At 37.0% G+C, this 21,248-nt stretch overlaps 3 protein-coding genes across 5 annotated transcripts; all 3 read right to left on the minus strand.

The window, feature by feature from the left end:
• Positions 1 to 113: 113 nt before the first annotated feature.
• Positions 114 to 20,760, minus strand: LOC121954823 (G protein-coupled receptor 4-like). 3 transcript variants are annotated; one of them, XM_088086252.1, is made up of 5 exons: positions 20,623 to 20,760; positions 2,972 to 3,191; positions 2,474 to 2,661; positions 2,314 to 2,377; positions 114 to 1,906 (listed from the first exon to the last, which is right to left on the minus strand). In XM_088086252.1, exons 2-5 carry the CDS (start codon positions 3,176 to 3,178, stop codon positions 1,892 to 1,894), a joined length of 474 nt encoding a protein of 157 aa, XP_087942378.1. In that variant the 5' UTR covers positions 3,179 to 3,191; positions 20,623 to 20,760; the 3' UTR covers positions 114 to 1,891. The 3 variants fall into 3 exon arrangements, with proteins under 3 accessions (XP_087942378.1, XP_087942377.1, XP_087942376.1); XM_088086251.1 differs by having other exon boundaries at positions 2,302 to 2,377; XM_088086250.1 differs by having other exon boundaries at positions 114 to 2,377.
• On the minus strand, positions 4,301 to 12,726 carry LOC121954828 (G protein-coupled receptor 68-like). Its single transcript, XM_042502540.2, has 4 exons — positions 12,645 to 12,726; positions 10,720 to 11,074; positions 9,428 to 9,615; positions 4,301 to 9,344 (listed from the first exon to the last, which is right to left on the minus strand). Exons 2-4 carry the CDS (start codon positions 11,059 to 11,061, stop codon positions 8,837 to 8,839), a joined length of 1,038 nt encoding a protein of 345 aa, XP_042358474.2. The 5' UTR covers positions 11,062 to 11,074; positions 12,645 to 12,726; the 3' UTR covers positions 4,301 to 8,836.
• On the minus strand, positions 14,010 to 20,754 carry LOC121954745 (G protein-coupled receptor 4-like). Its single transcript, XM_042502433.2, has 5 exons — positions 20,623 to 20,754; positions 17,315 to 17,447; positions 16,494 to 16,694; positions 15,723 to 15,907; positions 14,010 to 15,629 (listed from the first exon to the last, which is right to left on the minus strand). The coding sequence occupies exons 3-5, from the start codon at positions 16,677 to 16,679 to the stop codon at positions 15,122 to 15,124; spliced, it is 879 nt and encodes a 292-aa protein (XP_042358367.1). The 5' UTR covers positions 16,680 to 16,694; positions 17,315 to 17,447; positions 20,623 to 20,754; the 3' UTR covers positions 14,010 to 15,121.
• Positions 20,761 to 21,248: the final 488 nt, after the last annotated feature.

Consider the following 21,248-nt stretch of genomic DNA (forward strand, 5'->3'; position numbering starts at 1 on the left):
GGGTTATCGGGATCTGACCTTTCTAGTTTTATTCTGTGTCTATCATTAGGCTGGAACAAAAAAACTGTCTGCAGCCTGGTGGTTAAGACATCATACCATTTTGTTAGATGAGCCCAACATCACTGTGAAAAGATACTCTGTTCCAAACACAGCGACTGTCCTCCAAACAGCGGAGGAAAACACACAACAGGGAGTGGGTTTGGTTCTATCGCACACAGACAGAGCCCTCTAATGGACTCTCTCTCTCTACTCTCTACTCTCCAAAAGTCACAAGCAAGCATTTGTCCACTTAATACGTTTGGACCTGACAGTAGCTTATGTAAGGTAGCACACACTGTCTGCTATACTCTTTCTCTTCACTGATGGCGATTTGACCACTGCCAGGTTAGGACACAGCTCTTCCCAGTTCAGTTGCATATTATCTGAGTCGACAGGGGACCCATACCTCTCCACTGCAGTAGCCTAGGCTATAAAGAAGTAGCCTGGCTTTAGCGACCAACCTTTAGCCAGTCAGGATCAGTATGGCTGGGGTTGGGCTTTATGTTAACATGGACAATAACCTGTTAACCAGCGTACATTGATTTATCAGGATTTAATATACTAAATAAGTCAAAGGCAAACATTCAGATTTTTGTGAAAAAAATGTTTTTTTAATTGAAATGCTGTTTCTGTGTTGCACAAACAGAAAAGAGTCAAAGTGATTTAGGAATAAGATGGTGTGGCAGCTATGATGAACTCCGTGAACCAAAAAAATTGTCCACTTTGTTCCTGTGATTAAAGGATAATAATGACAGACATCAAGTTACAGCTAACACACTAATAAAAACACATTTTATTTACATTTTCCATCACAGTGAAACTAGAGCAAGTAGAACTCCCAGAAAATTCAAGACTTCTTCTGTGTGGATTGTGGTTGTCTGTTACAGAGGTTACACAGCCATTGCCTGACTTTCATTACCAATTGTAAAAGACTGACGCACCACTGCGGGTTATACTCTTGGGTAGAATGGCCTGCTCCGGCCACTTTGTGTTTGGTATACTCTTATAAAAAAAAAGCAATTCCTAGACTGCTCACATACTACCTACATAACTTTATCATGAAGTGTCAGACATTACCCTTCTCAAGACTTCATTATGCTTTCTGTTCCAAAAGCCATATGATAACTGGGAAAAGGGCATGCATGCATTCTGCACCTTTGGCATGAAATTCGTTGCAGAATAACCTGAAACTTTATCTCACTAAATGCTTTTAAATCCAAAATGAAATAAAAGAATTAGAGGTAGCTTCCTTAATATGTCAATTTTTTTTATTTAAGTGGTTAAGAAATAGGGATCAACCAATATTGGTTTTCCAGGGCCTGTAACGTTACCAATTCTTAGTAGTTAATGAGACCGATAACCATCTGGAAATGATATGCATTTACAAGAAAAATGAAAATCTTTCTGTAATTATTTAGAATTTGGAATATAAGACACTCCAACCCAAAACTTTGTTTAAATGCATTTAGCAAATGTTAAACCATTCAACATCATATACAAGTTCCCAGCAACTTTTTTGAAAGAATAAAAGTGAAAATTTAAATAAAAAATGAATAAATAAAAAATGTAAGTTAATTAATTTTATCAGCGATCATTAGAATAAAACGCCAATACAGATAGACAGCAAAATGCCAAATATTGGTCCTGATAATCAGCCAGGCCTAAATAAATAAAGTAAAAAAGAAAATGCTTCCTTACAGTTCTGTGTCCTACTGGAAATCACATCAGTCAATGACAGAATCTGTCTCTGTCCTTTCTTTTTTCCTACATGTCTCCTTCTGTTTTCTCTCTGTCTCTGCCTGAAGCTGACTCTGGATCTGCTGTCATCATTTCGACTGGTGGACTGCTGATATCATTGTTGTCCAGTCTGCAACAACACACAGAGGCCAAAAGCTTGTCAATGACTCCTTTCCTCATGAAAACATACAGAAATAAGTCTGCAAGAGGACTCAACCTAAGAAACACAGGAAAGAGGACTCTGAGGGTTTTGTTTGGTTTGACTTCATATGACAATAACAAAATGATGCTGGGCAGGAAAAGCAGCGTGTAAATAAGCAGCACCAGGATCAACATTCCTACAATTCGTCGTTTTTCGTCAGAGTGAACAGCGATGGAAGAAGACAGGGCTTTAAGGGTCCCACCCAGAAAGAATATGAAAAGTGGGATAGGAAAGACGCAAAAGATGGCGACGACAGTTTCATGAATCTTCAAATAATTCAATGAAAGTAAAGGGAGGAAAAAGACAAGAGGAAGGACCCAGACCACGACACAGACCACCACAGAGATCTTGATGGTTCGCTTGAAGCGGTACCACAGTGGGCAGGCGATAACCAAATACCTGCAACACAACAGAAACACAGCTTCAGAACTATATAGTGACACAAGGGTCAGACAGAGAAGTAGCTCCTCAGACACTGGATGGACAGATAGTTACCTTTCCAGGGCGATGCACACCATGAAGCCAATGCTGTCCCCCAAACAAAAGCAGTAAATATATGCGATGATTCGATTTGCCTTCAGGTCCTCAGGCTGCGTCACCTCAACAATCAAGCAGCAGAATTGAATGAGGTCAGAAATGAGAAGGTTGATGACGTAGATCGGAGCAACATGATCATTTCGTACCTGCAGGAAACAAAAGTAAACAAACAGCTGTGAACATGTTTTGAACTCCAACTCCTCCCAACTTGCTTTCATTTTGCTCTGCCCAGAAGTCAAAGTCAGAGCCATTTATACTTTTTCTCATGAATCTCTATTTTAATTTTTGACCTACTAATAGCGCTAACTGAAAAGACAGATCACAAAAGTTATGATGAATTAACCTCTGGGCACCATGAATATCTGCATTATTTTTATGGCTGTAACAGAATAAATTATTGCTGTAAAGCTATGACAGAAATTGACATAAACAGTAAATTAAATCATAATGTCATACCTGAGAAAAAAGAGCATAGATGGCCATGAGGGTCAAAGGCAGGCCGATACAAATGGAAATGCATGTCACCACTTTCATGATGAGTCCAGCTTCTTCATTATAATATTCTGGGTCGAAGGGCGTATAGACAAAATAATGGTGGTTGCCATTGGTGATGTTGCTGTGGTCATAGCTTTGAGAAATGTTGTTAATGTAGGAATCTTCCATTCTTCAGCGAAACCTGTAGTTGAAGAGATCAGGTTATAGAAAGGCAGCATGTTGTTTAATATGTACACGAAATTTGTCCGTTAGGAACTTAATTTGTGGAAAAACATCAGTGCGTGTACAGCCCACACACCCAACAACGAGCACGACATACCAAATACACACATAATATACCATGAAGAAATCAACAAGTGGCAATTAAAGCACAATAAACAATACATAATAAACAAGCCATATATAAGTTTAAAAGTGATTAAAAGAACAGCGTTAAAAATAGGTAAATCAACCTTCATGGGTCAGGATAAGAACAATGGTGTGAAGAAAATATAAATAAATCAGCCATTCATGAGTCTGATGGACACTGGCACAAAACTAGACATGGCTCTCTTCATCCTGACGGTGAGTGATCTGTATCTCTGGCCTGACGGTGAAAGACATTACTGGCTGTGTTGTGTGGGTGTGTGATGTCTCAGGCTATTTGTGCGTGTTCCTTTTGTTTCGTCCTTCCGTTGTAAATGCAGATAAGTATTTCCTGCTCCAGTCTGGTTATTTTACTTCTCATTATGACTTTGTTTAGTGGGTTGCTGTGCATATTACATAATGGTTCAAACCAGGCTGAGATATTTAAGCTTATTACAGATTCAATGAAACACTGAATGAACCTAAAGCTTGCAGAATTTCCTCAGGAAGAAGACACACTAGATGATTTCGTTATGCCTATGCTTTGAATTATATGCCCCACTACTTGTTGAAGGACCCTCTGACCTCTGATTTTGGGCGCGAACATTTACATGACTGATTAATCCATTTGATGAACTATCTGCATTATCTTGCAAGAATGTAAGAAATGTTGCGCAGCTCAGGAATATGCATCCCAAGTTAAAAATGTAGTTTTTGTAACAAAAAAAGAATTTTGAGTATGTATGTATATATATATATATATATATATATATATATATTTTAAGAAATTAGTTGTTTTTTAAAATTAAAGTCAAAGGCAAGAAGCTGAAAGAGGGAGGGAGAAGGGATTGGTCAGAGGAGCACAAAGAGAGAGGGGAGAGACTAAAGAGTCAAGAGTGTGAGAATATGTTACAATATGTGAACACAATAGGGTAACAGCATTAAATGATATATTTTATAGTTTCGTGGAATATGCCGTTTTATTATTTGGATTATATTAACTCAGTTGAAAACTTAAATGCATGCTGTCAACTTAAGTGAACACGTGAAAAAGATAATCTGCACAACTGTAGTCCAAAGCTGTCTGCTTTTTAAAGGTTGCATAGTAAAGTTCTGACATTTTATAATGCCTCTGTCTTCTTAATAATATATACAATGTCACAACATTTACCTTTGAAAGCTCCAAGACCCCACCTGAATGAGTTCCCTACACCAGTGTCTGATGTTGTATCCTCAGAAGCCAGTCAGTCTATAGACAGTCTATAATAAACAGTTTACAATAAATATGGTAAATTATAACATGCAGTAGGCTGATGAAATCTACACAGAGGAAACCATTATCTTCTAAGGAAGAGAGAAACTATTAGTAAGCCAGGAGTACACATTAGCACAAGAGGGGGATGGGGTGGATAAAACACAACAAGGTGGTTATCAGCGCATGCAGGCCTTATATTCAAAATGTTGCAGTATTGCTGAGTCAACAGCAGCTGAGCTTGTTGCAGGTTTAAGTAATCTTGGCCAAGTGGCTCATATTGGGTATATTGATGATTTGCAATTACAAGGATGTGTAGATGTCTATAACATTGAAGCTAAATTATAGTAATACATTATCAAATCTATTTGACATAGCAACCATTGTATAAACATCATTTCAATGATGCTGTTAAGCCCTAATAAGTGTTTGACTACAAATGCTGCACTTGTTAAACATACAGTACTTAAAATGAGAGTATGCCTGTTACATTTGCCTCAAAAAGAAAAAAAAATGATAGTGTCTCTTGAGCTATAGTCGACTTAAACAACATAAATATCGATCTAAACATTCTGATATGATGAGAAAACATTTGGTAATTTGAAAAAAATAAGCCTCCTTGGTAGCAGTAGGGTTTCAATATATAATGCAAGATAATAGAGATTTTTCATATTTTCATTCAGATACTTAGTGAAAAACAGACATTCACAGTTTTATCTACACTTAAAAATCATGAATTTTTGTAAAATTGACAATTTCATCTCCATAATTAATTTATAATTTATCCATACTGCCAAGCACATAACAGCAATATGCCTGGTCTGAATCACATCCTAAAAACTACCATGACTACCACTAAATCACCAAAAGTAAAACCATGGAGAAAATGAAAACGTCCTTGAGACTGGTTAAGATGCTTTTTCAATTTAAAACATGGAAAAACAGCCAAAATAAAGGACTGGAAATAAGATGACATAGAAGCAATAATTAGCTCAGTGATTCAAAAATAATATCTGGTTTGCTTTTCTGATCAAAAAAAAAAACACAAAACATTATGACAAACATCAGCTCACAGAACAAAAAAATAGTAGAAACATTTTAGTTACATTTACTGAAGCCATCATGGTGAACCAGAGCCAAAATAAAAATAGAAAGTTCTAGAAAATGTAATAATCATATCAAATATGACAATGATAAGAGTTTTGTATAAAGAGCCTTTGTTAGCATGTTTTATGTATATGAACTCCTTTCCTAAAATGTCTAAATAGTAGTTTACTTTATTCATTTCCTATTAATTTTGCATGCCCTTACTCATTGTCTTTATTCATTTTTACTTCACCCCATTTCATTTAATTGAAAATACTGCTTGGTTTGCATGCTTTCATCTTTACACAATCACATATTTATAATTTGTCTAATTTAAAGAAAAAACATAGTAAACACACCGTATTCTGTACAGCTGCAGCGCAAAGCTGCCTGCTTCTTAAATGTTGCATAATCATTTTTGACTATTAATATTGCCTCTATCATGAAACTGTCACGATATTTACCTTTGAAAGCTGCTAGACCAAAAATGTATGACTTCCCCACACCAAAGTCTGCTGTTTTGCTCTGAGAATCCAAAAATTCTACAATAAATATGCTAAACTGCAACACAGTAGGTTGCAAATAATCTACATAGAGGAGGTTCAGAGTGTCATTATATTCTAATTAAGAGAGAAAACATGAGCGGGAGTTTGGGTTCACAAAACACCGTAAATATCCTCAATAATGTGGATCATACGGTTTATCCGGCTGTAATATTGTTTCAATGCAAGTTTAAGATTTATCTGACTCATTCAAGTTCATGTAAACTGCTGCACACAAGCACATATCCAGGGCCACAGTATCTGCACAGTGAGTACTGATAGTACAGCACTGCCTGTTACTCTCTGTTAATCTTCTTCTTCTAAACAGATATTAAACTGTGGTTGTAAAACGTCATGCATTTCCTGCTAAGATGTAGTTGATATAAGTTTCATCGTGTCTCTTTCTCCCTCAATAATGCCTTGAATATGCTCCACATGTAGATATAAACTGCTCATTCTAAGGTAACAAAAACACAATGATTTTTAGTTTCAGCGGATTTAGTTTCACAGTAATTAAAACATAGTTACTAATATAAAAGTAAATGTCTGCCAATATAGCTCCCTTTGTCGGATTATTACAGTTCTAACGGGAGCAGTACAAGTTAACTGAGAGTGGACTTCACATGTTGTCTATGTTTACTGGGATGATATTAGAGTGAAAATAAACCGCTTCACCGGCAGTTTAGGGGCTTACTCCTGGGGGTCGTATTAGAGGGTTGGAACAAATGATGCATGTGGTCATATGGGTTGGCGAACTTGTTTAGTTTGAATGTTAACGGTTCAATAAACATTTCATTTAAAAATATCTTGATTGTGTGATTTGTGCATGAAATTACAGTCAATGTATACTGGTTTGAGAACTACCAACACTCACATTGAGACTTAATTATCAAATCAATTTAACTAATTGACTATAAATTTCCCTTTTTGACTTGTGGTGGCCAAGTTTAAAATATAACATGAAACTGATGTTTCTGATAGCCACGTCTGTTTTTAAATCTCTGTATCTATTTACTGATTATTGTTACAAATTATCATAATGATTAATGAATTATAATTTAAGGCATTAATGCTGCATATGCCTACCACTAAAACACCTAAAATAAAGCTTATATTAAACAAAGAAACAAACAGCAGCACTGGAGTTTAGTTTATTATCTGAACAAAAACAGAAAATTAAAAACTCAGTTTTGCATGGACATGCATTGGTTATAACCAGTGCAAGCTACTTAAAATCAGTTATTAGTTTCAGGTACTCTCTCGGGAATATGTCAATTACTTCACAAACTAGAATTTGCATTTCTTCAAGAAGAAAATGCAACATGAGAGCTATAAGCTGGGAATTTAAAAAAGAGGGAACAGGCTGCATTTTTCTGCATTTGCCTACATGTCTCCTTCTGTTCTCTCCCCTCACTCTCTGTCTGTCTCTCTCTTTCTGCAAACTTTCAGCAACTTCAGCTTATAACGTATTATTAGTACAGTACAATAATCATTATTAATTATTATTATTATAGAGAGGGCCGCTGCGAGGGTCCTGACAAAAACTAGGAAATATACTCCAGTTCTAAAATCTTTACACTGGCTACTTCTTAAAAATCTTTTGTTTTTAATCAGAGCAAAATGAAACAACAGTACAAAAAGCTCAGACATTTGATATAAATTTCTTATCATAACAGGCCTTAAAGTTATTTTCAAAAACATAAACACACTGAGGTTTATCCTCTGTGACCATAAACAGTAATTCAAACACACACTATAGACAATAATGGTCCTGGCTAATGCGATGTATTTTGAAGCCTCAAATTTGGCATGTTGTCCGTCTCCAAGTTGTTATTTTAGAAGTCAAAAGTAACCAAATTTAGATGAGAGGGTGGAGCTGTGTGTGTGTGGTGGGGGGTGGGGGGTGGGGGTGATGCCTTACAGACAGCCTTTAAAATGTCTTAATCTTACACATAATTAAAACCTTCTAATTCAAGAAAAGACTAATAAAAAGTCATTTGTATCAGATGATAGCTAATGGGTTTCGAGACTGTGTTTCGGCCAATGCCTTCCGCCTCTTCCACACATCACATGGGCCATTTTCCTGCAGAAAATCACTGCCTGCTCAAATATAATGGGTCAATACCATCTGGACTACAAACACTACTACTAATAGTAAAAAACTAACCAGAATGCTTCTTATACTAAAAACTTGTACCATTGCCAAGAGATTAAATAGACTAAAACCTACAACTTTAGTCCCTGATCTTGGATAGAAAATAATAAAATATTTACAGGAAAGAAAGACTAAATTAGCAAACTTTTAGTCATTTAATGCAGTGACAGTCTTATGCTGACTGCCTGATTCACACTATTCAGTATGTATTGTTATTGTATTTCAGTTACAACCAAAATTGGGAATAACTGGCACGCTTTGTAACATTCCTGGTTGTAATTCCGGAAAAGTTAAACAAATCAAAATATGTATAGAAACCAACAATTAAAAAAGTTGTTCATCATATCAGTCCATGACAGGATCTGTATTATGTCTATTTTTTCTCCCCTTTCTCTCTCCCTGTTTGACTGTCTGCATGAAGCTGACTGTGGACATGTTGTCATCATTCAAACTGTTATACTGCTGACATCCTTGCTGTCCACTGTGCAACAACACACAGAGGCCAGAATTTTGTCAGTGGTCCTTTTCCTCATGAAAACATACAGAACTAAGTCTGCAAGAGGACTCAGCCTCAGAAACATTAAACACAGATTGGTGAGAATTTTTTTATATCGAGCTCCCGGGACCAGGGACCAAATGATGCTGGGCAGGAAGAGCACTGTGTAAATAAGCAACACCAGAAGCAACATTCCTACAATTCGTCTTTTTTCATCAGAGTGGACAGAGATGGAAGTGGACAAGGCTCTGAGGGTCCCACCCAGGAAAAATATGAACAGCGGGAGAGGAAGGAGGAGGAGAATGGCAAAGATTGCTCGTTTACCCTTATAGTTAACCCAGAAAAAGAACGGAAGGAAATAGAAAATAGGAAGGACCCAGACCGCGACACAGACCAGGACAGAGATCTTGAGGGTTCTTCTGTAGCGGTACCAAAGTGGACAGGCGATGACCAAATACCTGCAATACAAAAGAAACACAGCTTCAGAATTATATTCTACAATGGTCAAACACAGGAGAAGATTGGATTAACAGACAGTTACCTTTCCAGAGCGATGCACATCATGAAGAGAACACTGGCCACCAGACAATAGATGTAAATATATACGAATGCCTCAGTTATCTTCCACTCCTCAGGCTGTGCCAATTCAACTATCATGCAGCAGAGCTGAATGAGGTCGGAAATGAGAAGGTTGATGACGTAGATCGGAGCAACTTGGCCATTTTTCATCTGCAGGGAAACATTAATAAAAGTAAAGAAAGCAGTCGTTTTGCAGTCCATCTCCTCCAAAATATGTCAAATCAGAAGACAAAAGACACCACGGTTCAACCTCCGGGCAACATTAAAGTCTGTGTCCTTTTTATGGCAATTCATCCAACAGTTGATTACATTTAAACCAAAAACATCTAAATAGTTATTCTAAAGCTTTATCCTCTGGGGACCATGAATATCTACAACATTTCATAGGTTAAGAAACCCCAAATCATGTTTTCTTATGAGTTGTAATTAAATGGTGTCATTAACCTCTACAGTTTAAAGGCACGCACCAAGCTGACATTCGACCATCGGTCAATATAGCGCTGTTGGTGAGCATCTGTTGCCCTTGTGGTTGTGCTGTAGCGTTGAAAGACATCAGTTTTTGTTATCTTATTTTCAGCCCATTCATCGTGTTGAATCGGCGTCTGACACACCAAAGCCCATTGGTGAACACAATGACTCTGATTGGTGGGTCAGCTAAGCTCACAAGGAGAGGAAACGGAAGTGAGGAAAGTAAAGGACTGAAGTCAAGACGGTGTGAGATTCAAACAAGCGTGACATATAAAGTAAGATTAATCTTTAAACAATTTAACTGTAAAGCAGAGACATTTCCCGATGGTTTGTGTTATTGTTCACTGGTTCATGGTTAAATATGCTTTGTTCTTTAAATACTGGATTGTGTTGTTACTGTGCAAACGGGTTATCTAGCATCAAGACGGTCTTCTGTTTTTCCTTTTTAAATGACAAATACAGATTACTGCATCTGCTGGAGGTACGAATTATTTTCTTTCACACAGTCAACGTGTGTGCCTGTTCTTTACTGTCATTTTGGTGTGTCTGGGCATTAAAAGTAGGGTAGGATGGAGTCATGCACGTAAACTACACGAGGTTAGAGTTAGAGTTAGGATCCAATTGGCTTCATGGACATTTTTTATTATGGACTGAACTACTCCTGCATATTTTAGAGCGTTTCAACGCTTCATCACAACCCCCTGACACTAGATCAGAGCCCTCTTTCCAGATAAGGATGGTCTGCACGTACAGGAAATGAATAAATCTTAGATATATTGTACATACCAGAGAATATAGATCATAGATGGCCATGATGGTCAAAGGAAGGCTGAAACATATGATTATGCATGTCACCAAATATATGATGAATCCAGCGTCTTCATTGTAATCGTAGTAGCCAAAGGGGGTATAGCCATAGTCATTGGAGCTGATGTTGCTGTAATTATTGCAACCAAAGGTGATGTTGCTATGACCATTGGAGGCAGGTGGCTGGGTATATTCATAGAAGGGAAAAAGTGCATATTGAACTGCATGAGGGATAGCACTGTAGGAGGTGAGGTTGAGGAAATGATCCCTGTAATCATAGATTTCTTCCCATGAGAAGTTTCCATTGTTGAAATCTTCCATTCTTCAGTGAAACCTGTTGTTTAAGAGATAGCGTTAAAAATAAAAGGAACATATATTATCTACCTAATATTATTGAGTAGGCCTGTAACAATACACATTTGTATTGAAGAAACATTAGGTTTCGGTTCACTATTTACTACAAACCGAATGATTTGCTGAACAACTGTATTACTGTTTTGAAAATAAATCATAGAGATAAAGTTGTGTTTAATATGATATTCTCAGTTCCACTGCCCTAAATAAGGCTTTCCACGCAAGTCATTGCAAGATGGTTTTTAAGACCATCACCAAACCAGAAAAAGATCTGCTAATAACCTACAGGCCAAATAGGTTTTCTGTAAATTATGAGGCCAAAAACGAGAGAGTGGTGGATAAAAAAGCAAAGGTATGTTATATCCACTACATGACAGAAGGTTACATGACTTCAAACATGACAACACATTTACGTAGTCTTCACCCCAGTGTGTCAATTAGTGAAACTAGACTGCAGCATTTAGGCAGCCATTCCCAACGTTTCCAACAGCTGCAGATATAAAAACTGACCCCGTGGTGGAAAACACAGGCTTGATGAATATGCAAAATTTATTTGAGCCCCGTTACAGTATTCCTTCACAAGCCAATTTCAGCCATACCATAATTCCTGCTTTGTATAACAAAAAATAGCCCAAATTACAATGATAAACTGAAAATATAAAAAAAAGTCAAAAACAGAAATTTGATGGCATTTTGGACATTGAATTGTTTATTTTGTAAGTATTCGTTAATAAATACAACACTACATTTAATATTTTATAAGGAGATGTTTTTGTTGTATACGGTGCTTAGAAGACACAGCGGGCATTGGGTCACTCAGGAATGGCTCCCTCATTGTTCAAAATCATAAAAAAATCATACTTGATGGTGCTAGTTTTAATTAAAAATGGAAAATTAACATGACTTAAAAAAAAGAAAAGGAAAATGCAAGGAAACTGGGAAAACTGCTGTAAACCTATTGTACCATGAATTGTGTGAACCATTACAACCCTATTGCCAAGAGACCACAATCATTTCAAATTATGAGTCAGTTTATGACTGACAAGTACCGATGACACAATATGTTTGTTTTTTTATAGTGTTTAAAACACACAGAGTTATGTTGCAACTAACACTGAAATCATCATCAACTGACTGTACTTTGTTTTCGGTTACATGACTACCTCTCCGAAAGACCTGTCATCAACAATCTTATTGTCACAAAAAACTGCATATCTCAGCTGTAATAATTTCCTGGAAAACATCACTAACAACACTAATACCTCTCAGTGAGTGGGTCTGAAAATACAGTAAATATAAAAAAGAAAAGTAATACTAATAATAATCAGAATCATTATAATAATAATCGGAGGAAGTCTTTGTATGCATTTTCTGGATTTCACTGTCCAATTAATGTTAAAGGAAAGATAAAACAAGAAGAAAAATAAGCAAATAAAGTAAAATGTAAGTGGTTTAACATAATCATACTGCTCACCCTCAGTTCTACGCTGTTAAACAATCTGCATATTTATTTTTAGGACTATAAGCAATTTTTCTACCAGAAAATTTACCTTTGAGAGCTCCGTGACCACAGTATGCTCGATGAGTGCCCTGCACCAAGTCTGCTGCTTTGTCCCTCGCATCCAAACTGTCTGAATTAAATATGGTGAGGGATGACGTGACAGTTTCATGATAATATGCATCTGCTGCCTGCCGCCTGCCCCCCCCAAAAAAAACCAGATAGACAGACATGAACACATTATGCAAAGAACATCAGAGTGGCAGATTTCATCAGCAGGAAAAACACATGTATACGCTCTTGAAAAACACAGAGACAATTCATGTTTTCTGTTTGTAAAAATGACATTTTATACAAGATACACATAATTTCTGTGTTGATTTATGCTTAAATTAATAATCCTGCATGGGTCCAGCTTTGGAAGCTCACATCTGCTAATTACCAGAACTGAACAGTTATGGGCAATTCTGGACCTGACTGAATTCTTTAATTAAGGTTGGTGACTCAATTCATTAAAAATAACTAAATAGGCTCAGAGTTAACAGCTATAATCAGTTCTTAGAACATATCTAATGATTGCATGCACATTTTTTTGTTACTTCCACATCGCTTTGTTTCATTCTTCAAGTACTGTACATTTTTTGCATCGTCTAAAGTTATTTATACTATGTTTGTTAGACAGTGGGATACTTTTGTTTCACACAAAAAAATGTAATTTATGGGGAGCAAACTTACATCGATTTAATGGATTACATAAGCATTAGTCTTTATAAAGTAATCGACGTAGCTACCATGACGTCACAAATTGGTTTGTGGACTCCCGTTCTGAAGTTTGGAGTTCGGCCATTGCCTTTTTACTTTTTTTGGAGCCAGAGGTGAACATATTTGGGAGAGGGGGGAACTGTGGAGTATCGAGGACTAAATAAGACTCACAGATGCCTCGCAAGCCACCTGTCACTTAGGCACTAAGTGCAGTCAAGCGGCCCTGACTGCACATTCACAAAAACAAAAAAACACCTTCAACACATGGTTCAAGATGTAAATGCATAAACTTTGATGCATGCTACAAACAGCCTAAAAGAGGCATAAAAAATGTAGCGGAAAGTTTGAAAGCTGTGAGATGACTCCGTCAAAATGCTGCAAAGTTTGCTAACCTTTCAATGAACAAATGGCATTAGTTATCCTTTCCAGCAACTTCCTCTTTTTCTATGTCTGCTTCCCAAAGTTAGAACAAACAACATTAAGTAGAGTATATCCCTTACACACCTTATTTGCCTGGAGGGATTACTGAATGGGTCTTTTGTGGCCCTCGTTTAACACACACTGACAAGGAAGAGATTTAAAATGATCACAAGGTGCGAAGCAACTACAAAAAAAAAAAAGAGGTAAAACAACCTCAAGGAGACACGAAATGACTGCAAACAAATACAAAACCACACCCAGATGCATTATGACTACAAAGAAATGCAAAAGAATGACATAAAAAGAACTAACCAACTAAAAAGCGTGAAGAGATGAAACTATGAAACTTAAGAGTTCATGATGTTTGAGAAAATATCATTTAGGTTCGTTCTTTTTAAGAACACACCTCCCTGATAACAGTATAGTTTGGTTATTACATATTACATATATTACATATGCAAAAGATATTTGTCGGCCATCAGAGATTTTGCCATACCTTGATTTTTCAGGTTTTCGATCAGTGAGTCAGTTAAAGGCAGACATGACTGCTTTTGTCAAGAATAAAGATCTTTTTTATTGAAATTCTACACATCTTTATATGATATTACATACTACAATATATGAATTTATCCATATTTCCAAGCATAAAAGAGCTGTTACAAAATAACATTCTGAATCACATCATAAAAACTGGTATGCTGAAGCGTGTATTATGTAAACCTGCAACTCTAAATTATTACAGACAGGGATGCACAATGTTGGATTTTTTTGCCAGTATCCAAAATGCTGATATATAACACCTCATTAGGCTGACAACAGATATTGATATATCCATTTTTTCCCCACATAATTTTAGAGATCATCAAGTCTCTTTTTTAGTGGAATTAAAATCATATTATGCATATTCTTATCATGATGGCACACCAGCAGATGGAAACGTGAAATACAATGTTTCTCAATGTAATATACATTTATTGTGCAAAAGAAGAAAAATACTTCAACTTAAGGTTTATGTTTGGTGCATGTTCACTTTGTCAATTACAAGATATATATATATCAGTTTGTGATACTGGTATAAGCCAGCATGTTAGCAGATTCAGATATTTCATTTTAAAGCAAACAGCTGCAGCTATCGAGGATGTGCTGATTCTATGCAACTCAAGTTAGATATGCAGAAACTTAGGGAGGATTACTTTGGGACACACTGGCACATTTATGACGACCCCTGCCTTTTTATGGCCACTTCCTTGTGTCCACAGTGTGTTGTTGGAAAACGTATCAGTAGATGACAGAATCTGTGTTGCCTCTATCATTTCGACTTGACCACTGTGGACATGTTGTCACCATTCAAGTTGTTGGACTGCTGACACCATTGTCGTCCATTGTGCAACAACACACAGAGGCCAAAACCTTGTCAATGGTCCCCTTCCTCATGAAAATATACAGAACTAAGTCTGCGAGAGGACTCAACCTAAGAAACACAAAAGATAGGTTGCTGAGGATATTGTTACTTCTGGCACCCGCTACCAGGGACCACATGATGCTTGGCAGAAAGAGAACAGCGTAAATAAGCAGCACCAGGACCAACATTCCTACAATTCTTCGTTTTTCATTAGAGGGAACGGAGATGGATGCAGACAGGGCTTTGAGGGTCCCGCTCAGGAAGAATATGAACAGTGGGAGAGGAAGGAGTAAAAGGATGGCGGCAATTACTTCGGTGACCTTAAGATTAATACAGAAATAAGAAGGGAGGAGATAGACAAGAGGAATGGCCCAGACCATGACACAGACCAGCACAGAGGTCTTGACGGTTCGTCTGAAGCGGTACCACAGTGGGAAGACAATGACCAAATACCTGGATCACAGGACAGACACAGCTTCAGCATTATATAACAGTACAAGGCTTAGACGCAGAAGATACACACATACTGGACAGACAGATAGTTACCTTTCCAGGGCGACACAGACCATGAAGAACGCACTGGCCATCACACCAAAGAAGTAAATATAAACAATGTTATATATCTGCCAGTCCTCAGGTCTCGCCAACCAAAATATTGTGCTGCAGAGCTGGATGAGGTCGGAAATCAGAAGATTGATGACGTAGATTGGAGCAACATGATCATTTTGCACCTGCAGGAAAAAAAATGGTAAAAAGAAAAAGACAGCTGTAAAAATGTTCTGAACTCCTCCAAAATATGTTATCCTGGTCACTGAAGTCGCTTGCCTTCCCAATTATGTAATCAACTGACAAAAAATATTATAGTTTGTAGGCTATACTCCATAATACACTTTAGGTAAGAAGAGTGATCAATCATAGATACATCTGACTGGAAAAGAAACACTGACATGGGTTTAGTCTTTTAGAGTGACTTTTTACAGGTGTGGAAGTGTATGCTGTTGTAACATAACGAAAGTCTAACTGAATTGTGGATTTGGAGAATTGTGGCATCCCTTTTAAAAACCAAAAATGTTGCAGTGCTCAAGGAAAGGTTGGGGTAAACCAGGTCAGTAGGCTTCATCCTTTGGGGACCATAAGTATAGTCAAAATTACAGGTTACTTTTTTAAAATCCTGTAAACCTAAAGGTCATTAAAACACTTTGTTACAGCCCCCTGACACTTGGCACCCAAACCGCATTGAGATCCTGTGCAACAGACACATGACACAACGGTAATGAAATATATCTAAGTTACAGTCTCAGGCTATAATGTACATACCAGAGAAAAAAGAGCAAAGATGGCCATGAGGGTCAGTGGAAGGCAGATGCAAATGATAATGCATGTTACCACAAATACGATGAATCCAGTTTTTTCATTATCACTGTAGTAGTCGTAGGTGACGTTGCTGTAATCATAGCTGTAATAGTAGCTGTTGTTCCATGAAGTGTTGCAGATATTTTCCATTGTTCAGAGTAAATCCTGTTATTAAGAGAACAGATTTTCATAAATAAAAGAATAGATCATACAATATCTACTTTACACTGTTCAGTGATATAACCAAATCAAGTCCAATAAAAAAAAACACAGCTTTGTTTTCAGTTTCTATTCAAATTCCTTAATATTTGTTACATTATCTGACAACATAATTCAGTCACATCATACAGTCACTATCGAAACCTCTCAGTGGATGGGTCAGAAAATAAAGTGTATGCAAAACAAAAAAGGTCAGAATAATTTAAATAATAAAAAAGATGCACAGACTCCATTCCTGAAATCTCTAAACAGTACCACCAAATTCTTTCTTTAACAATCTTTTACTGATGTGTTGATATTATTAGCTATTTTATCAAGTCTTTTTCTGCCATCTCATTGTTACACAATTAAATACTTATATTTCTTACATGTCAAATTTGTATTTAAGGGAAGACAGGAAGAGGAAAAACAAGCAGTTAAGTAAAATGCAAGAGGTTTAACTGCAGTAAACTGTACACCCTCAGTTCAATGCTGCAGCACAGCCTGCATATTCATGTTTATAGGGTTAGGGTTATTGTTTTCCTTAAATAAAACGTTACATATAAAAGAAAAAAAAGAAAATTTACCTTTGAATGCTCCAAGACTACAATGACCTGGATGAGTTTCCTACACCAAGTTTGTTGTTTCTTTTGCTCCCAAACAGTCTGAAGTAGGTCTGGAAGTTGATGGCATTCTGGAGAGTTCCCAGATAATATACACCTAAAGAAAAGTAGGCTGGCATGAACACTGTGTATGCAAAGTATATCAGATTTAATAAACAGAAAACACACACTGATACTCTGTTGAATAACATCTGCCACTTACTACTTTCTATGCAAAACAATGACAATTCATACTTTGTATACTTATTTTCTGAGTTGATTTATGCTTTCAATTATCACCCTGCATGCGTTCAGTTTTGCAAGCTCCTGCTCGCAAAGAGAACTTATCAGTTATCTGCAATTTTCTCTGACTTAAGACCAGTGACTCCATTTTTACCCATAATGTAAAAGGCTCAGAATTAGCTATAGGGAGCTGTCATCATTTCTAGAGAAAATATTTTCATTCCTCATTTCCACATTATTTTCTTTTCAAAACACTGTACATGTTTTGCATCGTCTCATTTGTTTGTTACACGGTCAGGTATGTTTCTCATATTTCAAATTTGAATTTACTGGAAGCGGACAGAAGCGGTATACTGTAATCCAACAGCACCAAGAGGTCAGCTTCTCACAGTTTGCATGTTTTTGCATCCCTGTTCTCCTTGCATCACTGCATTTATAGTTTTTATGTATTATATTTAACATATATTGAGAAAAATAATGCAAAATGAAACATTACCTTCGAAGGCTCCACGAGCACAACCTGAATGAGTTTCCTCCACCAGTGGTTTTCTTCTCGGCATTCACAGTTTACTATATTGAGGTGATTAATGACATCCAGGAGGTTCCAGAAGTTGTACATTGTGAAGTTTGAGACTTTTGTGTGTGGCAGTCTTACTGTAAATCACACGGCAGCATGTTTTTTCATCTTCCTATGGCTAACTTTTCCTGAAAAATTACCTTAATCTTATAACGTTAAACTAGAGCTCAGGTTATTTACACTTGAAGGTGTAGTAAAAAAGCTGGTCATAATAGAGAAGGCATCCGTAGTGTTGGACTCCGTAACATGCCGAGAGATCAGAAACAGGGAAGGAAGTGTCTTATGAAAGCCAGATTAAACCTAATGAAGTGTTTCCTCTTTCACTTTATCCACGTGGAAGTGTGCATTGTCTTTTTTATATAACTGTACCACGTTAAATCCATGAAATTATCTTGAACAAAAGATAATTATGCAATTAAACAAATCAAAAACAGACACCAGAAACAAACAAACAGAGAAACAAACAAAAAAATATGAAGGGTATATAAAGGGGTGTCATTTAGACAACGTTGAAAATATTTAGGGCTTTACAATTTACTATTCTTCAATCCATGTAATGCCCCTCTGGCATTCACTTGCTCACCACTTTAAATGTAGTATTGGGTGTTATAAAATCTAGTGCATTTCAACTCCTGTGACAGTACATATTACATAACACACATTGTCAATATGAAGCAAGTTCTCATCAGGAAGGACACAGGATTCACATACTGAACAAGAGCAGCATGCAAAATAACTGGTTCTGAAATGTAACAGCTCAGTACCAGTAATCAGTATGTGAATGCCACCATGTCCTTGGTTATGGCACTGCGACCAACAATGTTTTTGTCAACAATAAAGCACACATATCTACAAAAAAAGGCAAAACAACTCTAATGAGACAACTACAAGGTAACACAAATAACAAAAAAAGAAGACACAAAATGACCTCATAGAGACCCAAATGTCCATCCACACAAAACAGCCAAAAAAAGAAAAAGAAAATAGAGAAACAACCACAAGGTGACACCAAATGACCACAAAGGGACCTAAAACTACCACTAAGTCTGTGTGTCATGCTCCTGTGTAGATGAGGCCCCTTTCCTTTTTTTTTTGTCAAGGGGGGCATTGTCTCATAATCTGAAAACGACTGTACTAAAACAATTTAAAAAAATCTCTGTCTTCTTCTGTTAATAACTTTGTATTGCTGTAATTGTTCTGCTTTATTATTTATGCATAGTAAGTCAATGGTAGTGTTGTGTCATTTGTCATAAAAAGACAAATGATTAGTGAGTTGTCTGAGTTCTGGAATAATGTGCTATAGTTTATCCTTTGCATGAATATAATTTTTTGTCCATTTTGGTTTTAAATGTAGTAGTGTTGTCAAATCTACTGCAATTGGACTCCCTTTACTGAAAAATGACACACACACCAGTCAATATCAAGCAAGTTCTCATCAGTGATAAAATGGGATTTACCTACAGTAAAATAGCAGGACACAAAATAACATGTTCTGAAACGTAACAGCTCAGCACCAGTAATCTATGCTCAGTATGTAGTTGCCACCATGTCCTTAGTTATGGCACAGCGACCAGCAATGTTTTGTCAACAAAAATACACACGTCAATTCAATATAATGCCATACATAAATATTCACCGACTCCACCCAAAGTGTCAAAGGGCCCCTCTGCCCTCCACTTGCATATGTCCTGTTAGCACATACCAACAAGAAAGAGACACAAAGTTACAGCAGTGACAGGGACTGTGAAGAGACACAAAATAATTACAAAAATGGGCTAAACAACTACAGAGAAAATTACAAGGTGACACACACAAAAAAAGACATACAATTACCTCATAGAGACACAAATGACTACAAAGAAACAACCACAAGGTGACACTAAATCACCACAAAAAGCCAAAATACCACAAAAGAGGCATAGCGCCTGCAAAGACACATCAGACTACTAAAGTCTGTCTGTCATGGTCTTGTGAAGATAAGGCCCCTTTGCATATTTGTGTCAAGGGGGGCATTGTCTGCAAACATATGAAACTGTACTAAAACAATTTAAAAAATCTGTTCTCTTCCTTTAAAAACGTTGTATTGCTGTAATTGTTCTGCATTATTAGCCAATGGCAGTGTTAACCTCCTGTGGGTCTCAAAAAAGACAAGTGATTAGTGTGATTAATGTTTTTTATCCATTTGACTTTAAATTTAGTAGAGTGTTGTCAAAGCTTTTGCACTTGGACTCCCCTTTACGCTTTAACAACACACACACCAGTAAAAAAGTTCTCATCAGTGATAAAACGGGATTTACCTAAAGTACAATAGCAGCACTCAAAATAACATGTTCTGAAAAGTAACCACCAAAACACCAGTAACAGATGCGACCATGTCCTCAGTAATGGCACAGCGACCAGCTACGTTTTTGTCAACAGTAAAACACTCAAGTCCATGTGATTCAAAACCAAACATAAATGTCCACTGACTCACCAATCTGTAGATGTCGGGTGCTTTTAGATAAATCCGTCGGTCCATCTTTCCCGGTGAAAACATCACTTAAGGCGTTTTAAATGCGGGCTGGTTAGCTGCACAGTTGCTAACTGCTAGCATAGCTACACACAGTTTAGCCTTTTTATTCTTTGGAACAAGTCTGTTTAACAAACACATTCACTCCTTTTAGCTAGCGTGGCTTGGTTACGGTTAAGGCTGTCCTCCCTCTCGCTATAATCCCGTTTTTATCGTGAAAATCCAATTTTGGAAAATTGCTAGGTTTTGAGCAGTCGGCGTCCGCCGCCATGATAACGTTGATGTTGATAAACGGTGCGTTAGCCGTTAGCCACTACGAGCTCTGACGTAATTACGTTCGAATCGAACTGCGCATATTTCCGGTGATGAATCACGATTATACGCAGCATACGTAGGCTAACGAAGGGCATTTCTGGCATATTTACGTAAAAAGGCGCAGTTCAAGCGACTTCTGCTTGTAGTGTAGAATATTGGATCAAAGTGCGCATGCGCAATATACTTATTTATTTTTTTGTAGCCCATTCGATAGATAGATAGATAGATAGAGAGACAGATAGAAACATGTTTGTTGATTGCAAAAAGGAAATGTA

This window comes from Plectropomus leopardus, chromosome 13 (assembly GCF_026936395.1).
Source record: "Plectropomus leopardus strain MGB_pleo_1.0 chromosome 13, ASM2693639v1, whole genome shotgun sequence".
NCBI lineage: Eukaryota > Metazoa > Chordata > Actinopteri > Perciformes > Serranidae > Plectropomus > Plectropomus leopardus.